The 21,506-nt window shown below is 47.5% G+C and overlaps 1 protein-coding gene across 4 annotated transcripts in view; it reads left to right on the top strand.

Annotated features, from left to right (window-relative positions):
- The window catches only part of kazna (kazrin, periplakin interacting protein a), a 610,507-nt gene that overhangs the window by 351,290 nt on the left and 237,711 nt on the right, over nucleotides 1–21,506 (top strand). For all 4 annotated transcript variants that reach the window (XM_080214942.1, XM_080214943.1, XM_080214944.1 and 1 more), the window contains one exon: nucleotides 5,404–5,448. In XM_080214942.1, the coding sequence (XP_080071068.1) occupies nucleotides 5,404–5,448 (45 nt within the window). The remainder of the gene's footprint in view (nucleotides 1–5,403; nucleotides 5,449–21,506) is intronic.

The following is a 21,506-nucleotide window of genomic DNA, read 5'->3' as shown; positions in this document are numbered from 1 at the left end:
GTTCAGTCACACCCTCCTGAGGGCCAGGGCTCCCTGCTCTGCCTGTCCACACCTCTCTACGCTGGTAGCTCACACCCCGCACTGGTAGCTCAACTCTTCCCGCACTGGCAGCTCACACCGTGCACTGGCAGCTCACCTCTCCCCATACTGGCAGCTCATACGCCGCACTGGCAGCTCACATCTCCCCACACTGGCAGCTCACTCCCTGCACTGGCAGCTCACATCTCCCCACACTGGCAGCTCACATCTTCCTGCACTGGCAGCTCACACCCCACCCCCCGCATTGGCATTGGCACTGGCACTGGCAGTGTGGTCTCAGAAACAGCTGAGGTGATTTTTCCCTCTGGTGTTTCCATATGAAGCGTACTGATTCCCTGAGGAGAGTGTGAGCCCCACTGGGGAATTGAGGAGAACAGCGGTGCCGGAACCCATCCACCCCCGCAGATAAAAACCATTTTATAAGTATGGTTACGAGAGGGATTGTGCAGTTCCCGGCTCTCCTCTCTGCCCCTTAAGGGCAGGAAGTTGGCATTAGAGATTTACTGTTCTTGGAACAGCGACCTGCTACCCCCACGGAGATTTGGTGTCTTTCCCCCAGTCCCACATGACCCAGCCATGGGGCGGAGAGGGGGCACGGGTGGGCATGATCCTGGACTGAGAGCCAGGCGCGCACCCTGTGCCGAGCCTGACCAGAGAGCAGTGGGTAGGCCGGAGCCTCACTCTACCCGACCTCCTGTCTCTCTGAGCTGCGAGTGATTGAGACCGAACACGGTTATTCCATCCACTCCTTTCCCGATCTGGACACAAACCTCGCTGGAAGTGTGCACATTTCAGCCAAGGTGTCCCTGTGAAAGACTCTAATTGACTTGTATGCCAGTGGTCAGGACCAGCAGAAGGCGAGGTGTGGGTGGCCCCCCCGCTACATTCTGACAAGCGGCTTCATGGCTGGAAGGAGAAATATTAGTGAGGGTGGCGTTTTCATGCGACTACGTTTGACTAATTTCTGGCTATTACTGACAAAATGTAGCGCCCAAGGACACATGCATTATTGAGTAGACGGGAAGGAATCTGCGGGGGGAGTAGTAATTGCCAGGCTGGCGTGTGAACCAGCTTTCAGGCAGACAGCTGCTGGCCCCAGTGCAGCTGAGCAGACACGGCAGCTCCCTCCTCACCATCCCAGGGGTAACCAGGATGGGCCCGGCAGGCTGGGTGGGAGGGGGGATTTACTAAGAACCGTCTCACTCCATGGGCTGAATTTTCACCCTCTGGCAACCCACCCCGCAACATGCAAACCCCCTCCCACCATAGCATTCATTCCTGCGAGACAGCAATAATACCCAAGTTTTTTTTTAGTTTTAATGTTTATTTATTATTGTCACAAATAGGCTTACATTAACACAGCCATGAAGTTACTGTGAAAACCCCTCTAGTCGCCACACTCCAGCGCCAATTCGGGTACATTGGCCGTGCTAAATTCTCCCTCAATGTACCTAAGCAGCATGTCTTTCCAGGCGGCAGAGTGGTTAGCGCTGCTGCCTCACAGTTCCAGGGACCCGGGTTTGATTCCTGGCATGGATCTCTGTCTGTGTGGAGTTTGCACGTTCTCCCTGTGTCTGCGTGGGTTTCCGCCCGATGCTTCGGTTTCCTCCCACGCTCCAAAGAGTGTGGGAGCGTGAGACGGGGGCATCGCTGGTTGGCTGCTGAGCAGGGGAGCTGGAAAATAGACAGTTCATTATAATGGCCCGGGTATCTCAGTGAGGAAATGGGCCTTCCAGTGTGCAGCTGGGAGAAGGTTCAAGCTTTTGGTCACTAGATATTGATGAGGTCCAGGGAGCTTTAACTGCCCTTTCCATCGGCGGGCCAAGGATGAGGAAAGTTAACCAGGATGCCAGTTCCTGATTACGATTGAGCGATCCCAGTTTAGAATGGGTTTGCATGTGGAGTTCGTGTGAGGCAGTGATGGCCCCTGCAGCCAAATAGCCGGCCATCTTTTACTTTCGATTGGCTACTTGGCTACCAGCAAGTTAGGGTTTGCTGGAGAAATTGTGGGGAGTGGGAGGGAAATGGTGGAAAAAATTAAAATAAAACCGTGTCGGTAAATGGAGAATGGAAAGCCGTTTGAGCAGGTGGATTTTGATGCTTCCCCAGTTCCCTGGGCCTCACTGACCTAGAGGGGCAGAGTGGACAGCCAATTTTAACCACCTCCTCTTCCATAGAATCACCACAGTGCAATTAGAGGCCGGTTGGCCCATTGAGTCTGCACCAACTCTCCCATCCAGGCCCTCCTTCCCACCCTATCCCCTCAACCCCACACATATACCATGGCCAACCCCCCTAACCTATACATCTCAAGACACTAAGGGACAATTTACCATGGCCAATCCCCCTAACCTACACATCTCAGGACACTAAGGGACAATTTACCATGGCCAATCCCCCTAACCTACACATCTCAGGACACTAAGGGACAATTTACCATGGCCAATCCCCCTAACCTACACATCTCGGGACACTAAGGGACAATTTACCATGGCCAATCCCCCTAACCTACACATCTTTCAGACTGTGGGAGGAAACCGGAGCCCCCCAGAGGAAACCTACACAAGTACAGCTGTTTGCAGAGGCACCCACTGTGACTGAATTGACTTTGTAACTGTTTAATGGCTGTCATCCAGTTCTGCTGCCAGTGGTAGTCTGACATTCTGGAACCTGCAGTTAAAGGCAACGAGCTTTTACTTCTGGGTTGGAGCCAGTGCTCCCAGATCAAGTAAATAAAGCCCCATTAGCGCTGGTAGAAGGGGCAGAACCTCTGGCACCAGGCATTTCCAGTAAAGGTGATCGCCAACTATCTGAATCACCCCGGGGTGCACACGGATTGATGTGGTGGTTTTATTTCTGAGGTAATTTTGCAATAACTGGGCATTATCCATCACGGCCTCTGTGCTCACCCTCTCCTCTTGGAAGATGTGGTGAAGGGTTTCCGCAGTGCCCTTTGCCATGGCAACGGGGCCTACCACGAGGTTCTGAGCTGAGCCTGAGGGGAGTAGGCTGTCTGCTGGCAGCTCAGCGCAGTGTGGAATAGGTCAGTCTGCAAACTGTAATCCGTGTGAGGGCCTCCCTTCAAACAAGATAACCACGCTTCAAGAAAATCGGCCAATCCCACGTGTAAATCACTTCTGTCCAGCTTAGAGAGTTACCAGACGTCAGCACCGCAAGTTAACAGATAGCTACAAAAAGAAAAGGCCAAGTTTCTGTTGGTAACTGAAAAGCACAAAGCCAGATTTTTGTACAGCAGTAAGCTTTTGTAGTGCACTTCTATTTATTAAGAAAAAAACGTCTTGATTTGAAAAACCCTTGAACTGTAAGAACCTTTCCATTGGAATGTATCATTTGTCAATTCTGCAAATGGCTGCCTTTATGGAGTAACTTGTCGGTAATGTGGAAGGAGCTGGCTATCCTTCAGAACTATGGCATGTGTCAGTTATTTTGGTTTAATCTCTGGATTTGATAGCTTCTCACTCCTGAAGAGACCTTGCTGGAGGCAATGGGCTTTTGTTGAAAGCATATTTATTTATATTCTATTTCCAAAGGTTAAATAAGACCCAGACCTCGCTGGAGCTACTCTTATAGAATCATGGACTCCCTACGATGCAGAAGCAGGCCATTTGGCCCATCAAGTCTGCACTGACTCTCTCCAAAAGAACATTTTATCTAGGCCCTATCACCCTAACCCCATGTATTTATGCCACTATTCCACCTAATCTGCACATCCCAGAACACTAAGGGGCAATTTGACATGGCCAATCCATCTAATCTACACATCTTTGGAGTGTTAAGCCTCTCAGTTGCAGTCCAGTAATTAAAGATGACGCAAGTCCTATTTCACAGACTCACTTTATTCTCTTTTACAACTCCACGTACACACACCCAACACCCAGTGCCACCTGTAACCCCTTTATATATTCCAGTGAGTACTATTAAACAATTAACATACAAATTAGATCTAAAGTGGAAGGTTGCAGTTAACCCATTCCTAACACAGACTGTGGGAGGAAACCGGAGCACCCAGGGGAAACCCACACAGACACGGGGAGAACATGCAAACTGCACACAGACAGTGACCCAATCCAGGAATCGATCCCGGGCCCCTTGCTAACCACTGTGTCACCCCCGCCCCGTCTCTCAGTGAGTGACATCACGATGACATAGCTCCTTACACACTTGCTCTGTAACTATTACTAGAGTTAACCCTTTGCTCTATGTCTTGTCCCAAGTTCACTCTTCGAACAAATGGTTAACCTTATGCACTATTTACAGTTTCGGACTGTGGGAGGAAACCAGAGCACTCGGAGGAAAGCCACGCAGACACGGGGAGAATGTGCAAACTCCACACAGACAGCGACTCAAGCTGGGAATCAAACCCAGGTCCCTGGTGCTGTGAGGCAGCAGTGCTAACCACTGTGCCGCCCTGCCTCTTGGCAACTTGGCCCTTCATGGCTCACTTGGACACTGTGATGAGGGTACAATGTCGCCCTTTCTCTTTCTGTCTTATATCTGACCCTTTACCCTGATTCAGTGTGGTGTGTGAGACTCCAATTTTGTGTGCCAATGTTCCCCCTAATCCAATAAACATTTTTAATCTTGAAGAGCTTCGGAAAAAGAAGAGGATTTGTTTAGTTACACAGATGGTTGTGTGGAATTGGAATGTTTCTCAGAAGCTGCAGTAGAAGCTGAATCCTTGATTGCTTTTCAGAAGGAAATTACAGCAGATGAAACCTTTGAAGGTGAAGCATTTGAAATGAGATGTGGAGAGAGTGTGGACAATTGCAGTAAGGGGAAGCTCCTTCAGAGGGCCAGCGCAGTGAGTACCCCAGACACTGGAGATTAGAGCTTGGTTAAAGTCCAGGGCTTGAGATGTCTGCTGGCACTGAATAAAACAGCACTCTATAAGGGACCTGTCAAAGTGTTACCCCCTCCCAACCCGAATGAAGCCCAGTGACCAGCACATGGAACAGGAATAGCCAATGAGCATAATCTCAGAGTTGAACGTGGGAATGATCTGGTCTGTAACTGGCTTGGACAGGTTAGACCAGATGGCCTGTTGATTTTACTATTTATTCTACCTAGAGGTGTACCCGGTAGTATATTTGCCATATGAAGCACAAGCAGCACTTCCTAACAATGAGTCCTTGTGTTTGTGTATATGCTTGAATGTGTGCACGTGTGTGCCTGTGTGTATATCTGTCTGCATGTGCCCGTGTGTGTGCGTGCTTGCATGCGTGCACGAGCTTGTGTGTGTGTGTACAGGGGCTTGTGTTTATGCAGGTGCACCTGCCTGTGTGTGTATTCGTTCAGGTGTTTGTTTTGTTGAACATTATTAATAGTTTTATTTTTCTGTTGCAGATGATTCTGACGTTCGACCTGAGGAGCTGCAGCAACAAGTGACAGGTACAGTCAGTTATTTGGCATTCCCAATTCCGTGTTCTGGAGGTGGGATCACTGCTTGGATCTGGTTGGCATCCGGTTTCCCGTCAGGACTCTCCAAAACCCATTCGGGATGTTTGGGCTTGTTCCCACCAGTTTTATCTTTGTTATTACCAGCCGACACCCGCCCCTCTCCCCAGAGTGTCGATGGAGGGCAGGTTCAGGACTGTAATAAAAGCAAAATACTGCAGCTGCTGAAGATCTGAAATAAAAACAGAGAATACTGGAAAAAACTCTGCAGGAATGGAAGGCATTGGTGGAGAGAGAAATAGAAATAGCATTTCGAGTTTTAAGTTCTTGACCGAAGAAGAGACAGTCAGTGGTTAGTGCTGCTGCCTCACAGCACCAGGGACCCAGGTTCAATTTGGGGCAGGGTGGTGGCACAGTGGTTAGCACTGTACCTCACAGCGCCAGGGACCCAGGTTCAATTCCTGGCTTGGGTCACTGTCCGTGTGGAAATTGCATGTTCTTTCCATGTCTACATGGTTGCTCCGATTTCCTCCCACAGTCCAAAGGTCTGCGGGTTAGGTGGATTGACCATGCTGAATTGCCCCTTAGTGTCAGGGGACTGGCAGTGTAAATACGTGGGGTTATGAGGATAGGATGTGGGTGGGATTGTTGCTGGTGCAGACTCGATGGGCTGAACAGCCTCTTTCTGCACAGCAGCGATTCTCGGTAATTCTCTGCTTCCAGTTTGAACCAAACATAAAGCAGAAGAAGCCCTTGTGACCACAGCCTCCACTGGGAACTTTGATGCCCTCTCTGGGCTGCTTCTGGCTTCCCCCAGATCCCCTGTTCCATCGCTCGGAATTGCTTCCTGGGAGGTGGGAATCTTGGTTGGATGGTCGGTGCAGCTGCAAAGATGTCCCACCCAGGAAGTGAGCTGGGGAAGGGCAGATTTAAAGGGACAGGCACAAGCTCTGGTGCTCGAACTGCCCCAACAAGAAGAATCCCCGCCAAGACCGACATTTTTAATGGGAGCACCCACAGCTCGCTTCCACTGTGTACTCACAGAGCCACGGGAAAGTTATCATGAAATACTCCCCCCCTTTTCTCAGCTCAACCTGGACATTTGCAAAAGCCCTTTTGTGGTAAAATTGTCAGCAATGCTTAAAGACTCCAGTGTTTGTATGGCAGCATTGAGTTAAAGAGACAGGGAAGCAGTGTGTGCACACCTGCTGTATGCACCTGAGTCATTCCATTCATCTGTCAAATCAAAAATCTCTCTTGAAGATGAAACAGTAGATTTTCATTGAGTGAACATCATGATCCAGCTCCAATCAGAATGACTGATCCTCAGTCCATTTCCATGGAGAAATCCAGATTATTCTTCATATCCAGTCCAATGTTAGCAGTGCAGCTAATTCTATCATTTGATTTGAGTTGATTTATTATTGTCACATATATTGGGAAAAGTGTTATTTCTTGCATGTTATACAGACAAAACATATCGTTCGGAGAGCACATAGTGGAGAAGGAAAGCAGACGATGCAGAATGTAGCCTTACAGTCACAGATAGGGTGTAGAGAAAGATCAGTTTAATATAAGGTAGGTTCATTCAAAAGTCTGATGGCAGCAGGGAAGAAGCTGTTCTTGAGTTGTTTGGTACGTGATCTCAGACTTTGGTATCTTTTTCCTGACACAGGAAGGCGGAAGAGAGAATGTCTGGGGTGCGTGGGGTCCTTGATTATGCTGGCTGCATTTCGAGGCAGCGGGAACTGTAGACGGAGTCAATGGATGGGAGGCTTGTTTGCGTGATGGATTGGGCTACATTCACAATCCTTTGTAGTTTCTTGCGGTCTTGGGCAGAGCAGAAGCCATTCCAAGCTGTGATACATCCGGAAAGGATGCTTTCTATGGTGCATCTGTAAAAATTGGTGAGAGTTGTAGTGGACATGCTGAACTTGCTTAGCCTCCTGAGAAAGTAGAGGTGTTGGTGGGCTTTCTTAACTATAGCATATGAAAAAGCCCCCTGATGATGCAGCATTGAAGATAGCAGTTGGTCATTCAGACCAGGAAGATGCTCAGTTCCGCCCCCTGTAGGGTGACTGTGAGCTCTAGATCCCTGGGTCAGGGAGAGGTCAGTCACGAGGGGACAGGAGTTCAAGGTGAGGGACAGAAGGTTTAGGGGGAATGTGGGGAGAAACCTTTTTACCCAGAGGCTGGTGACAGCCTGGAATGCGCTGTCTGGGAGAGTGGTAGAGGTGGGATGTCTCAAATCCTTTAAAAAGTACCTGGATGAGCTCTTGGTGCACCATGACATTCAGGGCTATGGGCCAAGTGCTGGCGGATGGGATTAGATCGGAGTTCACTTATTTTTAATGTGTTAGTGGGAATCTATAGGCCAGAGGCCTCTTCTGCGCTGAATGATTCTATGATGTGCTGGAGTGTTAGTATACAATATATGCCCAGGCTTCTGGACGGGAACTTGAACCCATCACGTTCTGTTCCGCAGTTGAGACACTGTAGATACCTTCCCCACTCCACTGATGCTCCCCCAGCGGGAGCTAGCAGCATTGGATCACACAAAACTGTTCTCCTTCCTTATCTATCCTTCTGCCCTGAGAAGACTGTAACCCCGTTCCCTCCCACTTACTCTCCTGTGGATTACTCACTCGGGTTTAGTTTCCTGCTGTACCTATCCCAGAACAGCAAAATATCAGCAGGATGTTCAACTATGGGAAGCATCACAGCTGCATCCAATCCTGTCGTTGCCACATTTTCACTGTCAGGGACGCTGGGTCAGAAATGGAAATTACATTGACACTTGGGACAGCGCAGTGGTACGGTGGTTAGCACTGCTGCTTCACAGCACCAGCGAACCAGGTTCGATTCTGACCTTGCGTCACTGTCTGTGTGAAGTTTGCACGTTCTCCCCGTGTCTGCGTGGGTTTCCTCTGGGTGCTCCAGTTTCCTTCCACAGTCTGAAAGACGTGCTGGTTAGGTGCACTGGCCATGCTAAATTCTCCCTCAGTGTACCCAAAGAGCCAAAGTGTGGCGACTAGGGCATTTTCACAGTAACTTCATTGCAGTGTTAATGTAAACCTACTTGTGCCTAATAAATATACCACTTTACTTTACTTCCAGACTATTCCATTGGTTGGAAAACAGTGCCATGGTTGTGAAAGGCGCCATATAAATGCGTGCCTTTTCGTCCAATCAAGTTTTGACTCCTCCCTGTCCTCCAAGTGTGCCAACTCAGCATAGAAACTAGAAGCGGGAGTAGGCCATTCGGCCCTTCGAACCTGCTCTGCCATTCATTATGATCATGGCTGATCATCGAACTCAATAGCTTGACCCCACCCCCATAATCTCCTGGAGCTTTACCCTGAGTTTATCTCCCCCAACCCCCACCAAAGGCATTGATTTGGCTTTAAGAACAGCTTTGGTGAGGGATAAATAAATGGAGCGGCAGCTTTCATTCTTGGTGTGTCTTTTCTCCAGCAGCGTGGGAGCCTGCCTCTGGGACCAGTTAGTTGGTTGGTGGTGGGAACACAGAGTGGTGCACAGCTTGAAGAGCGTAGTGTGTCTGTGTCAGCGTGCGATGCGCCTGATGTTCTTTCATTCCAATAATTGATGTGTTGTTCTTTTAAGAGCTGCAGTTTGCATATCACTGCCTGCGAGTGTGTTGTGGAAATCAATGCCTTCAATCTCCTCGGTGCCGTCCATTTCATATCCAGCGCAGCTAGAAATCCGTCAGCTTCTCAGGAGCTTGGCTGTTACAGCGGCTGTCAATATTACAGCATTAAAGCCATAGCCCAACTTCAAGTCAAAATTATTCATATTCAACTGGACTTCAAGCACCGAGCCTGAGGGGCTGTCACTCTCTCCATCTGCGCCTCTCTTCTATTCTTTCTGGCTCACGTTGTAGATTCTTCGCTCCCGATCATCTCTCTGAGTTCCCAATGTCAGTGAATTCTCTTACTCTCATCCTCTCTCTCATCCTTTCTTTTCCCTCTCTCTGTCTTTCTCCCTCACATTTTTCTTTGTGTCTCTGTCTCTCTGCTCTTGCTTTTCTCTCCTGCTTTCTCTCTCTCTCTCTCCTCCATCCCCTTTCCTGTTAAAGTTTAAAGTTTGTTTATTAGTCACAAGTAAGGCTTACATTAACACTGCAATGAAGTTACTGTGAAATTCCCCCAGTCGCCACAGTCCAGCGCCTGTTCAGGTACACTAAGGGAGAATTTAGCATGGCCAGTGCACCTAACCAGCACGTCTTTCGGACTGTGGGAGGAAACCAGAGCACCCAGATGAAACCCATGCAGACACGGAGAGTGTGCAAACTCCACACAGACAGTGACCCGAGCTGGGAATCGAACCCGGGTCCCTGGTACTGTGAGGCAGCAGTACTAACCACTGTGCCACTGTGTCGAATGGCCTTCTGCTTTCATTTTTTATGTTTCTGTTTCTGTTGTGCCTCCAGCAAGGCTACAAATATGGAACAGGAGCAGCTTGGAGCTAATTTCCAAACTGCAAAGTTGTTTTTTAAAAATTAGATTGAATAAAGAAGGCTTCTAGTGGGAATACAACTCTTGGCCAGATTGGAAAGGATTGGATAAATCCCCATCCGTGATCCTGGCTGACTGGGCTAAATGATTCCAATTGATTTCCCACACTTACGTGAAAATATGTAACTACCCTGCACTCACTGCATTCTGCAGGTGGAACAATCTCGCTTTCCTTCTGCTGTGGCTTTGACCTCGGTGACTGTTCACTGGAGAGATTCTGTTTTCAGAGAAAATAGATTTGCTTTGCTGTAAGTTGGGCTGTCTGTTGTAAGTTTCACCAAATGTCCCTCCCCATCTCCATCGGATTGATTACTATCAGTACTCAACTCCGAGGAAAAAGGAATATTCAGGGATGTCGGGAGAGCGGGAATGCACAGCGGTACCTGTGGGGGAAAATAGTGGTGCTGGCTCAATAGACCAAATATCTCGGCTGGAAACCTCTGGCCTCGCCTGCGGCTGGGATTCTGCAGTTGCGCTGCAGTGAACGGAGTTTCGGCTGAATGCCAAATTCTCCATCCTCGCTGGTAGTGGGGTGGGAAGGGACAGGATCAGACAATCCCGCCCTTGTGTGTCTGCACTGTGATATTTTCTGCTTCTATACTACAGAGAGGGCAGTAAGACAATGATGCTGGTTTGGATCGAAGGGATTGTAGCCTGGCTGAGAATTGCAAAGACTCGAGTGTTGCAATTAGACAGAAGGTTAGGTCCCAGAGCAAAGTCGAACGCTCTGTCAGGTGGTTTGTAAACTGCAAACTGGTTGTTTTCAGCCTTGATAAATCGTATATTTTTTCCCTTTTTGTTTAATGACTTGGCCCTAAATTCTGGAATTCCCTCCGAGAACCACTCTGTCTCTCTTTCCTCCTTTAAGAGGGCCTTTAAAACCTCGCTCTTCGGACAAGCTTTTGGTCATCACTTACATGGCTTATTGTCAAAGTTTACACTGGAACATCGGATTGAGGAGCAGGAGAAGGCCATTCGGCCCATCGAGCCTGCTCTGCCATTCAATGAGATCATGGCTGACCTGGCTCTGATCTCGGCTCCCCCCTGCCCACCCACCCCAGCACCTGCTTAATCCTCAACTCCTTCTTCCCCATGCCCGCTTGCCAATCCTCAACTGTTTTGTCTTTTAAAAACGTGTGTGGCTTTGCCTTGACTAAGGTCAATGATTGTAGAATCTGTCAGTGCAGATGAGGCCATTCAGCCCATCGAGCCTGCACCGACAACAATCCCATCCTATCCCCATATATAATCCCCCTGACACTAAGGGGCAATTTATCACGGCCAATGCACCTAACCAGCCCATCTTTCGGATTGTGGGAGGAAACTGGAGCACCCAGAGGAAACCCACACAGACACAAGGAGAACATGCAGACTCCGCACAGACAGTGACCCCAGCTGGGAATTGAACCCGGCTCCTTGGCGCTGTGAGGCAGCAGTGCTAACCACTGTACCACTGTGCCGCCATTGCTTTCTGGGGAACAGAATTCTAAAGACTAACTGAAAAAAAATCTCCTCATCTTGGTCTTCAAAGGGACACCTCTTATTCTTAAACTGCGCTGCCCAGTTGTAGTCTGCTCCACAGTTTGCTAGTGGTCCTGTTAAGAATCTTGGGTGGGCTTGTGACAGTAAAGGTCTCTCTATCAGTGCATATTGTAGATGCTTTATTATTTGATATCTACATAGACAAGAATGGAAAGGACCACAATGATTTCACAGTACTGTTCAGAGCTGGTAATGTTACGCCTGCGACAAGGAACATTTAAGAATGCAAAAATCTCACAAATGAACTCTCCCTCCTCATCCTTCTGAAGCCAGCGTTTTTCCCACCTTGGATTTGTTTCTGATGCGCGTCTCTCTGCAAGAGTTAACAATCAGTCGGCACGGCAGGGGTACAGCATCTCCTTTATTCCTTGGAGAAGCTGATAAATCACCCTATCGATTCCCCCCCCTACTCCTGACTGTTGGGCTGTGTGAGTGCGTCAGTGATTCTCATGGGTTCCTGCTGAAATGTCAAACCCTAATTATCTCTCTGATTGGTGAATAGCGCAGTGATTCATACCAGGATTTTGATTAATCCCTGGCGTTTCACTGACTCTGAATTCCAGGAGGAGACAATGTTTTTTAATTACTTGTGCTAATAAATAGAGCTTCACGTTAGGGGAAGATTGTTTCCATTCTGTATCTTCCTTCTGACACGAAGGATGTTATTCCATTATCTCCTCAGTCACTGCGCTGTCGTCCCAACCTTTTGTTCAGGGGGACGTTGCTGTTTTTTTGTGGAATAATTGTTCCAACCCCTTTTTTTTGCACCTCGATCGAGAATGGGTGAGCTCTGTCCCCCTGGCACAGCATTGTTACATTTGGCCTCGGTGCCCCTGGGTTCAGGAGGCAGGGGTTGAGGGAGTTAGATGTGGGGAGGGTTGTGTAAGGGTTTGATTGATTTGATTTGATTTATTATTGTCACATGTATTAACATACAGTGAAAAGTATTGTTTCTTGAGCGCTATACGGACAAAGCATACCGTTCATAGAGAAGGAAAGGAGAGAGTGCAGAATACAGTGTTACAGTCATAGCTAGGGTGTAGAGAAAGATTAACTTAGAGGTAGGTCCATCCGAAAGTCTGATGAGAACGTGGAAGAAGCCGTTCTTGAGTCAGTTGGTATGTGATCTCAGACTTTTGTATCTTTTTCCGGCTGGAAGAGAAAATGCCTGGGATGCGTGGGGTCCTTAATTATGCTGGCTGCTTTGCCAAGGCAGCAGGAAGTGTCGACAGAGTCAATGGATGGGGGTGCTGGTTGGTGGTAATGCATGTGCTTTCCTGTCTCTGATCACCATCCTGGACATTGTGTTAAAACAGGGTCAAGTACAGGTGATGCCTGTGCAGCTCAATAGCCTGCAGCCCTTCACTGTGGGCTGGCAACATGAAGGAGGACATTTTCTACCATATTCCACTATGGGTTTAAGCACCTTTGGGGCGATGGGGGGTGGGGGTAGTTGTGGGGGTGGGGGTTGTGCGGGGAATGACTGGATCAAAGCAGTTTATCTTCATGTTATTTCTATTTGGTGTGTGTTGTGCCTTGTTGTACACTCAGGTTTGTGCTGATGCTGTTGGGTGGGATTGTCATGTTTTGTGACAGTAGCCGACAGTGCGATCTTCCAGTCCCAATGCTGTGGACGGGTTTCCCATTCTTCACACCCTTTGCTGCTGCGCAGCCCGCAGGGAAATCATAGAATCCTACAGTGCAGAAGAAGGCCATTCAACCCATTGCGGCTGCATTGATAACAATCCCACCCACACCTTATCCCTGTAACCCCACATTAATCCACCCAACGTACACATCTTTGGACACTAAGAGGCAATTTAGCATAGCCAATCCCCCTAACCTGCACATCTTGGGGCTGTGGAGAGAAACCGGAGGAAACCCACGCAGGCATGGGGAGAATGTGCAAACTCCACACAAACAGTGACCCGAGGCCGGAATTGAACCTGGCACCACTGTGCCACCATGGTGCCTATGTTGCTGTTGTCGGGACTGGTAGATCCCATCGGTAGGAATGGCCAGAAGACTTTGGCCTGTATCTCCATCGTGTTATTACAGGCTAGTCGAGCCCAGGAAATGATCCAGCCGCCCATTCCCCATGAGAAATGCAGAGTTGCTTTGGGTTGAGTGATCAGTTGTATCCTATTTGGTGTGTTAGGTATCAGAGGCAGGGGAGAAAGTGAGACTGCGGGTTCAATGAGAGGATGTTAGGTCCCACTGTTCCCCTTCAACACTAACCTTAAGCTCATTGACTGAAGCAACCTCCCAGGTCACAAAGGTCACACAGGGTAGATACAGGATAAGTCTCCCTCAACATTCGTCCATCAAAGCTCTCCCAGGTCACACACAACATTGTCTTCTTCATAAAGTAAAACTCCCCCTACACCGCTGAACCTCAACCTGCAGTAAGAACGATGTCCCAGTGTAAGATGCTCTTGATTCTGAATGGACGATACCACCTTTTTCTATGCCATATTGATGACTCAACCATGGCTCCTCCTGCGGCTGAGTACAAAGAACAAAGAAAATTACAGCACAGGAACAGGCCCTTCGGCCCTCCAGGCCTGCACCGACCATGCTGCCTGACTTATTTTAAAATCCCGTAAGCTTCCGGGAATCATATTCTTCTATTCCCTTCTCATTCATGTACTTGTCAAGATGCCCCTTAAAAGTCACTACCCTATCCACTGCCACTACCTCCCCTGGCAATGAGTTCCAGGCACCCACCACTCTCCTTCAAACCTTGCCCCTCGGTCCTTAAACCTATACCCCCTAGAAATTGACTGGGGAAAAAAGCTTCTGAATATCCATCCTGTCCATGCTTCTCATAATCTTGTGGACTTCTATCAGGTCTCCCCTCAATCTCTGTTGCTCCAATGAGAACAAACCAAGTTTCTCCAACCTCTCCTCATAGCTAATGCCCTCCACACCAGGCAACATCCTGGTAAATCTTTTCTGTACCAAAGTCTCCACATCCTCCTGATAGCATGGCGACCAGAATTGAATACTTTATTCCAAGTGCAGCCTTGCTAAGGTTTTATAAAGCGTCAACATGACCTGCTAATTTTTAAACTCAGTGTCCCAGCCGATGAAAGCAAGCATGCCACATGCCTTCTTGACTACCTTCTCCACCTGCATTGCCATTCCGAGTAGTGAAGGACTAGGAGGATTCTGTCCTCTTCGTCTTCTCGCCGACTATCTTTAACAACTTAGCGAGTGTGGTGTTAGGAAAGATATTTCCAGAGATCACAGTGAGCTTGCTACTATACCCCTTTGCATCAGCTCTTGTCCACCAACCTCAAGCAATGCTCTGGGGTTTCAGGTTCGAATCTCGTCACAGCAGAAGGTTAAATTTGAGTTCTGAAGCAAATCTGTGGCCGAGAGGTATAGGTGACTGAACTGGTAAACCACAAACCTGGGTGGTGCCCTGGGGTCACTGACTTAAACCCCACCATGGTAAATGGTTTCAAAAAACAAAATTGTCCAGCCATCCTTGGTGCTGATGTCAAGACTCTGAGGTTGTTGGTCTAAACACAGTAAAAAGTCTGACAACACCAGGGTCTAGGGCAGAGGTTCCCAACCTTTTATATGTCGTGGCACAACTTTATACTGTAAAAGAAATGTTGATGCACACCTCCTATTTTCTCTGTCTTCTTCCCTCTCTGAGAACTTCATTTTTAACATCTCCCTGTGCTCTCTCTCCTGTTTCTTTTTAACCTCTCTCTTGCTTCTCCCAAGGTTTTTGCGCCCTTTTCAAGTTCCTGCTTTTTGTGCAGACACACAGTCTTCAGCACCAAGTCCTGTTGGCCATGTGCACGGGCCTCACCAATGTAAAGAATCTAAACCGCGCACAGGCGGCTCATTCCGTACCGGCAATGTGCGGGAAGCCCAAGGTTCACAGGTCTTGGAGATGGCAACCAGAGAGCTGGAGATTGGTTTTGATTCATGTTGGATCTTTCTTCTTGGCACATTGGGGATGGAGTCTTCATGGAACATAGCACACTGGTTGGGAAACACTCTTCTAGGGGTTCAAAGTTCAGTTCGTTTAAGGCATTTTATTACTCCATTCTTAAAGTTACAAAGCTGATGTTCAGAGTGGGAAAGGCGAGAACAAAGAAAATTTCAGCACAAGAACAGGCCCTTCGGCCCTCCAAACCTGCGCCAACTATGCTGCCTGACTTAACTATAACCCCGATCCCTCCAGGGACCATATCCCTCTATTCCCATCCTATTCAAGTATTTGTCAAGATGCCCCTTAAAACTCAGTATTGTGTCCGCTTCCACTAACTCCCCCAGCAGTGAGTTCCTGGCACCCACCACGCTCTGTGTAAAAAAAAACCCTGTCTCATACATCTCCTTTAAATCTTGCCCCTTAAACCTGTGCCCCCTAGTAATTGACTCTTCCATCCTGGGACAAAAGCTTCTGACGATCCACTCTGTCCATGCCTCTCATAATCTTGTAGACTTCTATCAGGTCACTCCTCAACCTCTGTCATTCCAATGAGAGCAAACCAAGTTTCTCCAACCTCTCCTCATAACTAATGCCCTCCATACCAGGCAACATGCTGGTAAATCTTTTCTGTACCTGCTCCAAAGCCTCCACATCCTTCTGATAGTGTGGCAACCAGAATTGAACACTATATTCAAAGTGCAGCCTCACTAAGGTTCTATAAAGCTGCAACATGACTTGCCAATTTTTAAACTCAATGCCCGGCCGATGAAGGCAAGCATGCCGTATCCCTTCTTGACTACCTTCTCTACCTGTGTTGCCAGTTTCAGTGACCTGTGTACCTGTACACCCAGATCCCTTTGCCTATCAATACTCTTAAGGGTTCTGCCATTTACTGTATATTTCCAATCTGTATTAGTCCTTCCAAAATGCATTACCTCACATTTGTCCAGATTAAATTCCATCTGCCATCTCTCTGCCTAAGTCTCCAACTGATCTACATCCTGCTGTATCCTCTGTTGGTCCTCATCGCTATCCGCAAATCCACCAACCTTTGTGTCGTTCGCAAACCTACTAATCAAACCAGTTACATTTTCCTCCAAATCATTTGTGTATATTACAAACAGCAAGCTCTTAATCCATCTCCTTGCTTGTTCCAAAAATCAATTCAAATTCAAATTGAATCCAATTCAGGGTCCCCACAAGAGAGACAAACCAGATCCAAGCTGATAAGTAAAGGCTTTGCACCCCACCTTGGGCTAGATCCAACTAACGCTTGATCTGAGCCAAAAGACTGAGAAAGCATTTACAGTCGTCTCACACACTTACCAACCAAGGAAACTAGCAAATGCAGAACAACAGGTTAAAACAAAGCTGACAACTGGGCAATGGTCTTGATAAATGGAAACTGACTGTGCAGATGCAACTATCAGTCCCTCACGTTGCAGGGAAACCAACATGAACACATTTAAGCTTGTTGTAATGGATTTTATTAGCTCTGGACTTTTAAAATAGCTGCTCTGGACTTTTAAAATAGCTGATTGATGTTGGCCAGTTTTCTTTGCTGTCCTCTGTCCTATCCATCCACAATCTGTTTAAATCAAGGTGCTGAGGGGGGTGCACGGCTTAATACATAGCAAAAATAGTCTATCTCATTGCAATTTGGAGGTAGTGTATGGCTGTGGAAAACTAATGGAACTTCCTCTGTAGTGAATGTGTTCCTCAAATTACCGCTGGATAAGGTTGGCCTTGGCTGTTCTGTGGAGAAATGAGGGGCTATTTAAGTAGAAGTTTTCTAATCTGTCCCAGACCAGGAGAAAGAAAAATGGTGTACTGATGCCTAACTTTTCATATCCTCATAACAATCCCAAACATTCCGAGTTTTAGCGAGTACAACATGAAAGGGGAACTACGTAATCTGTTAAGTGTTTGGGAAGGTGCAAACTGTTCTTCAGTAATGTTTCGCAGTTCATTAACAGAAAGACCTGACACCCACTTTAAGTGAATAATTAACAAGTTGTTTATTTAACCAACCAGGAACTTTAACCAAACAAGTAATGTATCAATTAAAGTAAGGTTCTACTGGAACACTGTTCAAATAAATACAAGGTTCTTTCAATGACGAAAAAATAATAAAGTTTTTACTCTCAAAGAAAATTTACAACCAGGTTTTGTGGCTTTTGGAAAACCTTTGGAGTTCTTCTGTTGATTCTGCTGTCTATAAGCTCTTTCTGATATGATACCCTTTTGTTAGATAAATGGAGAGTTCTCCTGAGAGATATTTTCAGCTGACAGGGAACCACTGTTTCCCTCTTTAGGTGTTGAGAAGTGGCAGTTTTCCTGTTCAACTCAACTCAGCTAACTCACTCTACTAACTAATTGCAGGCAGGCAGTTAAGTTCCTCCTGATAGCTATGATGACTTAACAATTTTCCTGCACCAGGATTGGTCTGATATTGTCAACAACAGCAAATTCAAATTTGATAGGTCCCTGACAGCTGAGTGTCTTCTTTAAACCGATAGGCTGTCAAAATGCAAAAACTTACGGAGCCTGTTACCAAGGCAACCCTGATGTTTTGGTCTTAGCTACAGATGTTGCAGTCTGTGTACCCTGTATACCTATGTTTTAAAATCCAGGAACTGAACTCAAAATCAGCATTTAAAGGGACCACACTTCACAAACTCAACTTCACAACACATTCAATGTATAAGTGAAAAGAAAACAGTGAGTTAGGCCATTGGTCTGCGACATTAAGGCGCTCCTTAGCTGGGTCATGTGGTGTATCATACACTTGAGTGCAGACACCCATTGTTGTTCAACTTTGCCCCTATCCAGCTCATCTTCTGCCGAAACCCTCATCCATGTCTTAGACCATAAGACATAGGACCAGAATAGCCCATTCAACCCATCGAGTCTGCTGTGCCATTCGATCATGGCTGATATGTTTCTCATCCCCATTCTCCCACCTTTTCCCCGTAACCTTTGATCCCCTTACCAATCAAGAACCGATCTATCTCTGTCTTAAATGCACTCAATGATCTGGCCTCCACAGCCTTCTGTGGCAATGAATTCCATAGATTCACCACCCTCTGGCCGAAGATATTCCTCCTCATCTCGGTTCTAACGGGTAGACCCTTTACTCTGAGGCTGTGCCCTCGGATTCTAGTCTCTCCTAATAATGGGAACATCTTCTCCACATCCACTCTATCCAGGCCTTTCAGTATTCTGTAAGTTTCAATGAGACCCCCGTCTCATCCTTCTAAACTCCATCGAGTACAGAGCCAGAGTCCTCAGACACTCCTCATGCATTAAGCTCATTCCCGGGATCATTACCCTGACACTTGATTGTTCCTGACTGCTCTTTCAGACACTAATCTCCGTAAACTCAAGATCATCATAACTCACCATAAGTCCCAATCCCCTATAACCCCTGCACTGATGGACCGACAAGGCTACGGACCAAGTGCTTGAAAATGGGATTAGAATAGATAGGTGCTTGATGGCTGGTACAGACATGATGGGCTGAGGGGCCTCTTTCTTGCTGTTAAACTCTGTGACACTATTCATTGGCTCCCAGTCGAGCCCCATTTTAACTTTAAAATTCTCAAGCTTGTTTTCAAATCTTTATCCCTCCCTATCTCCTCCAACCTGACCACTCTCCAAGATAACTCTGCTCCTCTTATTCTGGTCTCCTGTGGATTTCCAAACATAATTGCCCTACCATTGGTGGCCGTGCCTTCAGTTGTCGAGCCCACAGGCCCTACACCTTCCTGTTCCTTGGCCTTACTTTCCACTCCAAACCTACCAATCTGATTTTTGGTCAGCTGAACGGAGATGTGGCTCAGGGTCATACTTTATCAGATGATGCATTCCATTGCATTAAAGGTGTTATGTTGTTGTGTCGCGCTTGTATCCATCATCTGAGCTTTATATTCAGGGTTTTGCAATGCACAAGCCCTTTGTCTGTGCGATGAGGTAAATCATGTCAAGCTGTGTCGTATAGACATCCCATATCTGAGTTATGGAGAGGCGCCTACTCAAAGGGGACAGGCAGGTAGGCAGACTGTTCTAAGGCTATACAAGGGTGAGCAGAGTTAAGCTGAGATCGTTGATAAATTAGAGGGTGGCATGGTGGCACAGTGCCAACGATACGGGTTTGATTCCAGAGTTTGGTCGTTCTCCCCATGTCTGCGTGGGTTTCCTCCAGGTGCTCCAGTTTCCTCCCACACTCCAAAGATGTGCACGCTAGGTGGATTGACCATGCTAATTTGCCCCTTAGTGTCCAAAGATGTGTAGGTTAGGGGGATTAGTGGGATAAGTAAATCATAGAGTTACGGGGATAAGGCCTGGGTAAAATGCTCCGTTAGATAGTCGGTGCAGGAGGAGGCCGCTCAGCCCATCGAGTAAGGGTTCTGTGTATGTTCTATGAATTGCATTTGGCCATTGACCCTAATAGTTTGATATAACGAAGGCCCACACTGTGCGGAAGGCACTGTCAGACAAGCTAGGCTACTCAACCAGTCACAGTTGAGTATGATTCTGTCCTCACTTGACTGGGATCAAACCCCGGCTAATTCACCTCCCCAGTGACACTAAGGTAAATCGTGGGATGATGACAACTGCCCAGGGCGGCACAGTGGTTAGCACTGCTGCCCCACAAGCGTCAGGTTCCCAGGTTCAATTCCCGGCCTGGGTCACTGTGTGTGTGGAGTTTGCACATTCTCCCCTTGCCTGCAAGGCTAGATGGATTGGCCAAGCTAAATTGCCCCTTAGTGTCAGAGGGACTAGCAGGGTGGTTATGGGGATAGAGCCTGGGTGGGAATGTTGTCGGGGCAGGTTCGATGGGCCAACCCACTTTCTATGTGAGGGTTGGGGGGAGCAATTTATCCCGGGGATCAAATTGAGGAGATTTTAGGGCTCTGTTACTCAGTATCAGGCCATACGATGCATTGCCCAGAGACAGGCAATAGTGTGTGAATGTGGATGGTGCAATGACATGGGAGGGGGGTGGTTTTCATTCTGGTTGAGGTGCAGTCAGTCACGTCCACAGCAGAGCGAGCTAGCAGTGAATGGCGAGGCCAGTTGAGATGTATGAATGAGCCTGAACAGCAGCAATGCAGTTAGTCATGAATCCACGGTGCGTCCATAATTACCAGGTTATTGCGAGCGTGCCATTAACACCACAATCAATAGCTTATTCATTTGTAATACACTGCTTTATGAAATGCAGTGTAATGACCGAATGATTAATATCATAATTAAAACAGATAACGACACGTGCTCAGTGAGTGATGTTCTGGGGTCTTGCCGTTTGGGATTGAAGGCAGCGCTTTGTCTCCCGACACTCTTGCGTGCAATTACAGAGAGAAAAAAGATTACAGCTCATCCAGTCTCGAGGCGTCCTGTTTAAACTATCTTAGATTTCACCCACAACCGTCAACAGTCACGCCGCAAAACTGCAGAGCGACACACTGATGCCTGAGACGCTGCTTTAATCTACTCGACAGACATCTTAATTGCTCCCTCACCGCTTTGTGGCTTGTGAAATTACAGTGTCATGTGTGCACTCGACACTCTGTCGCTGTCTCTGCACAGCACGGGGCTGTCCCTCACATCATTTTATACCTGTACTTTAATATACCTGCTGCCGCATCAGGTTTTTAATTGTTTTGCTTTGGGGCTCTGCTGCCCTACCTCTGTATGGATCTAATCAACCCTGGGTTCCCCAGGTACCTTCATGGGTCCATTAGCTCTCTCATCTGAAGTAATTCAGGCCACCGATGTTCCTCAGTCCTCAGCTTGTGTTATGTCAGATTTGATCTGATTTATTCTTGTCACATGGATTGGGATACAGTGAAATGTATTGTCTCTTGCGCGCCATACAAAGCATACTGTTCATGGAGTGCAATGGGGGAGAAGGAAAGGAGAGAGTGCAGAATGTAATGTTAGAGTCAGCTAGGGCGTAGAGAAAGATCAACTTAATATATGGTAGGTCCATTCAAAAGTCTGATGGCAGCAGGGAAGAA

The sequence above is a fragment of the Carcharhinus amblyrhynchos genome, chromosome 30 (genome assembly GCF_965287045.1).
Source record: "Carcharhinus amblyrhynchos chromosome 30, sCarAmb.v2.hapA, whole genome shotgun sequence".
Classification (NCBI taxonomy): Eukaryota; Metazoa; Chordata; class Chondrichthyes; order Carcharhiniformes; family Carcharhinidae; genus Carcharhinus; species Carcharhinus amblyrhynchos.
Note: the sequence above shows the minus strand (reverse complement) of the source record. Positions and strands in the feature narration are given on the sequence as shown.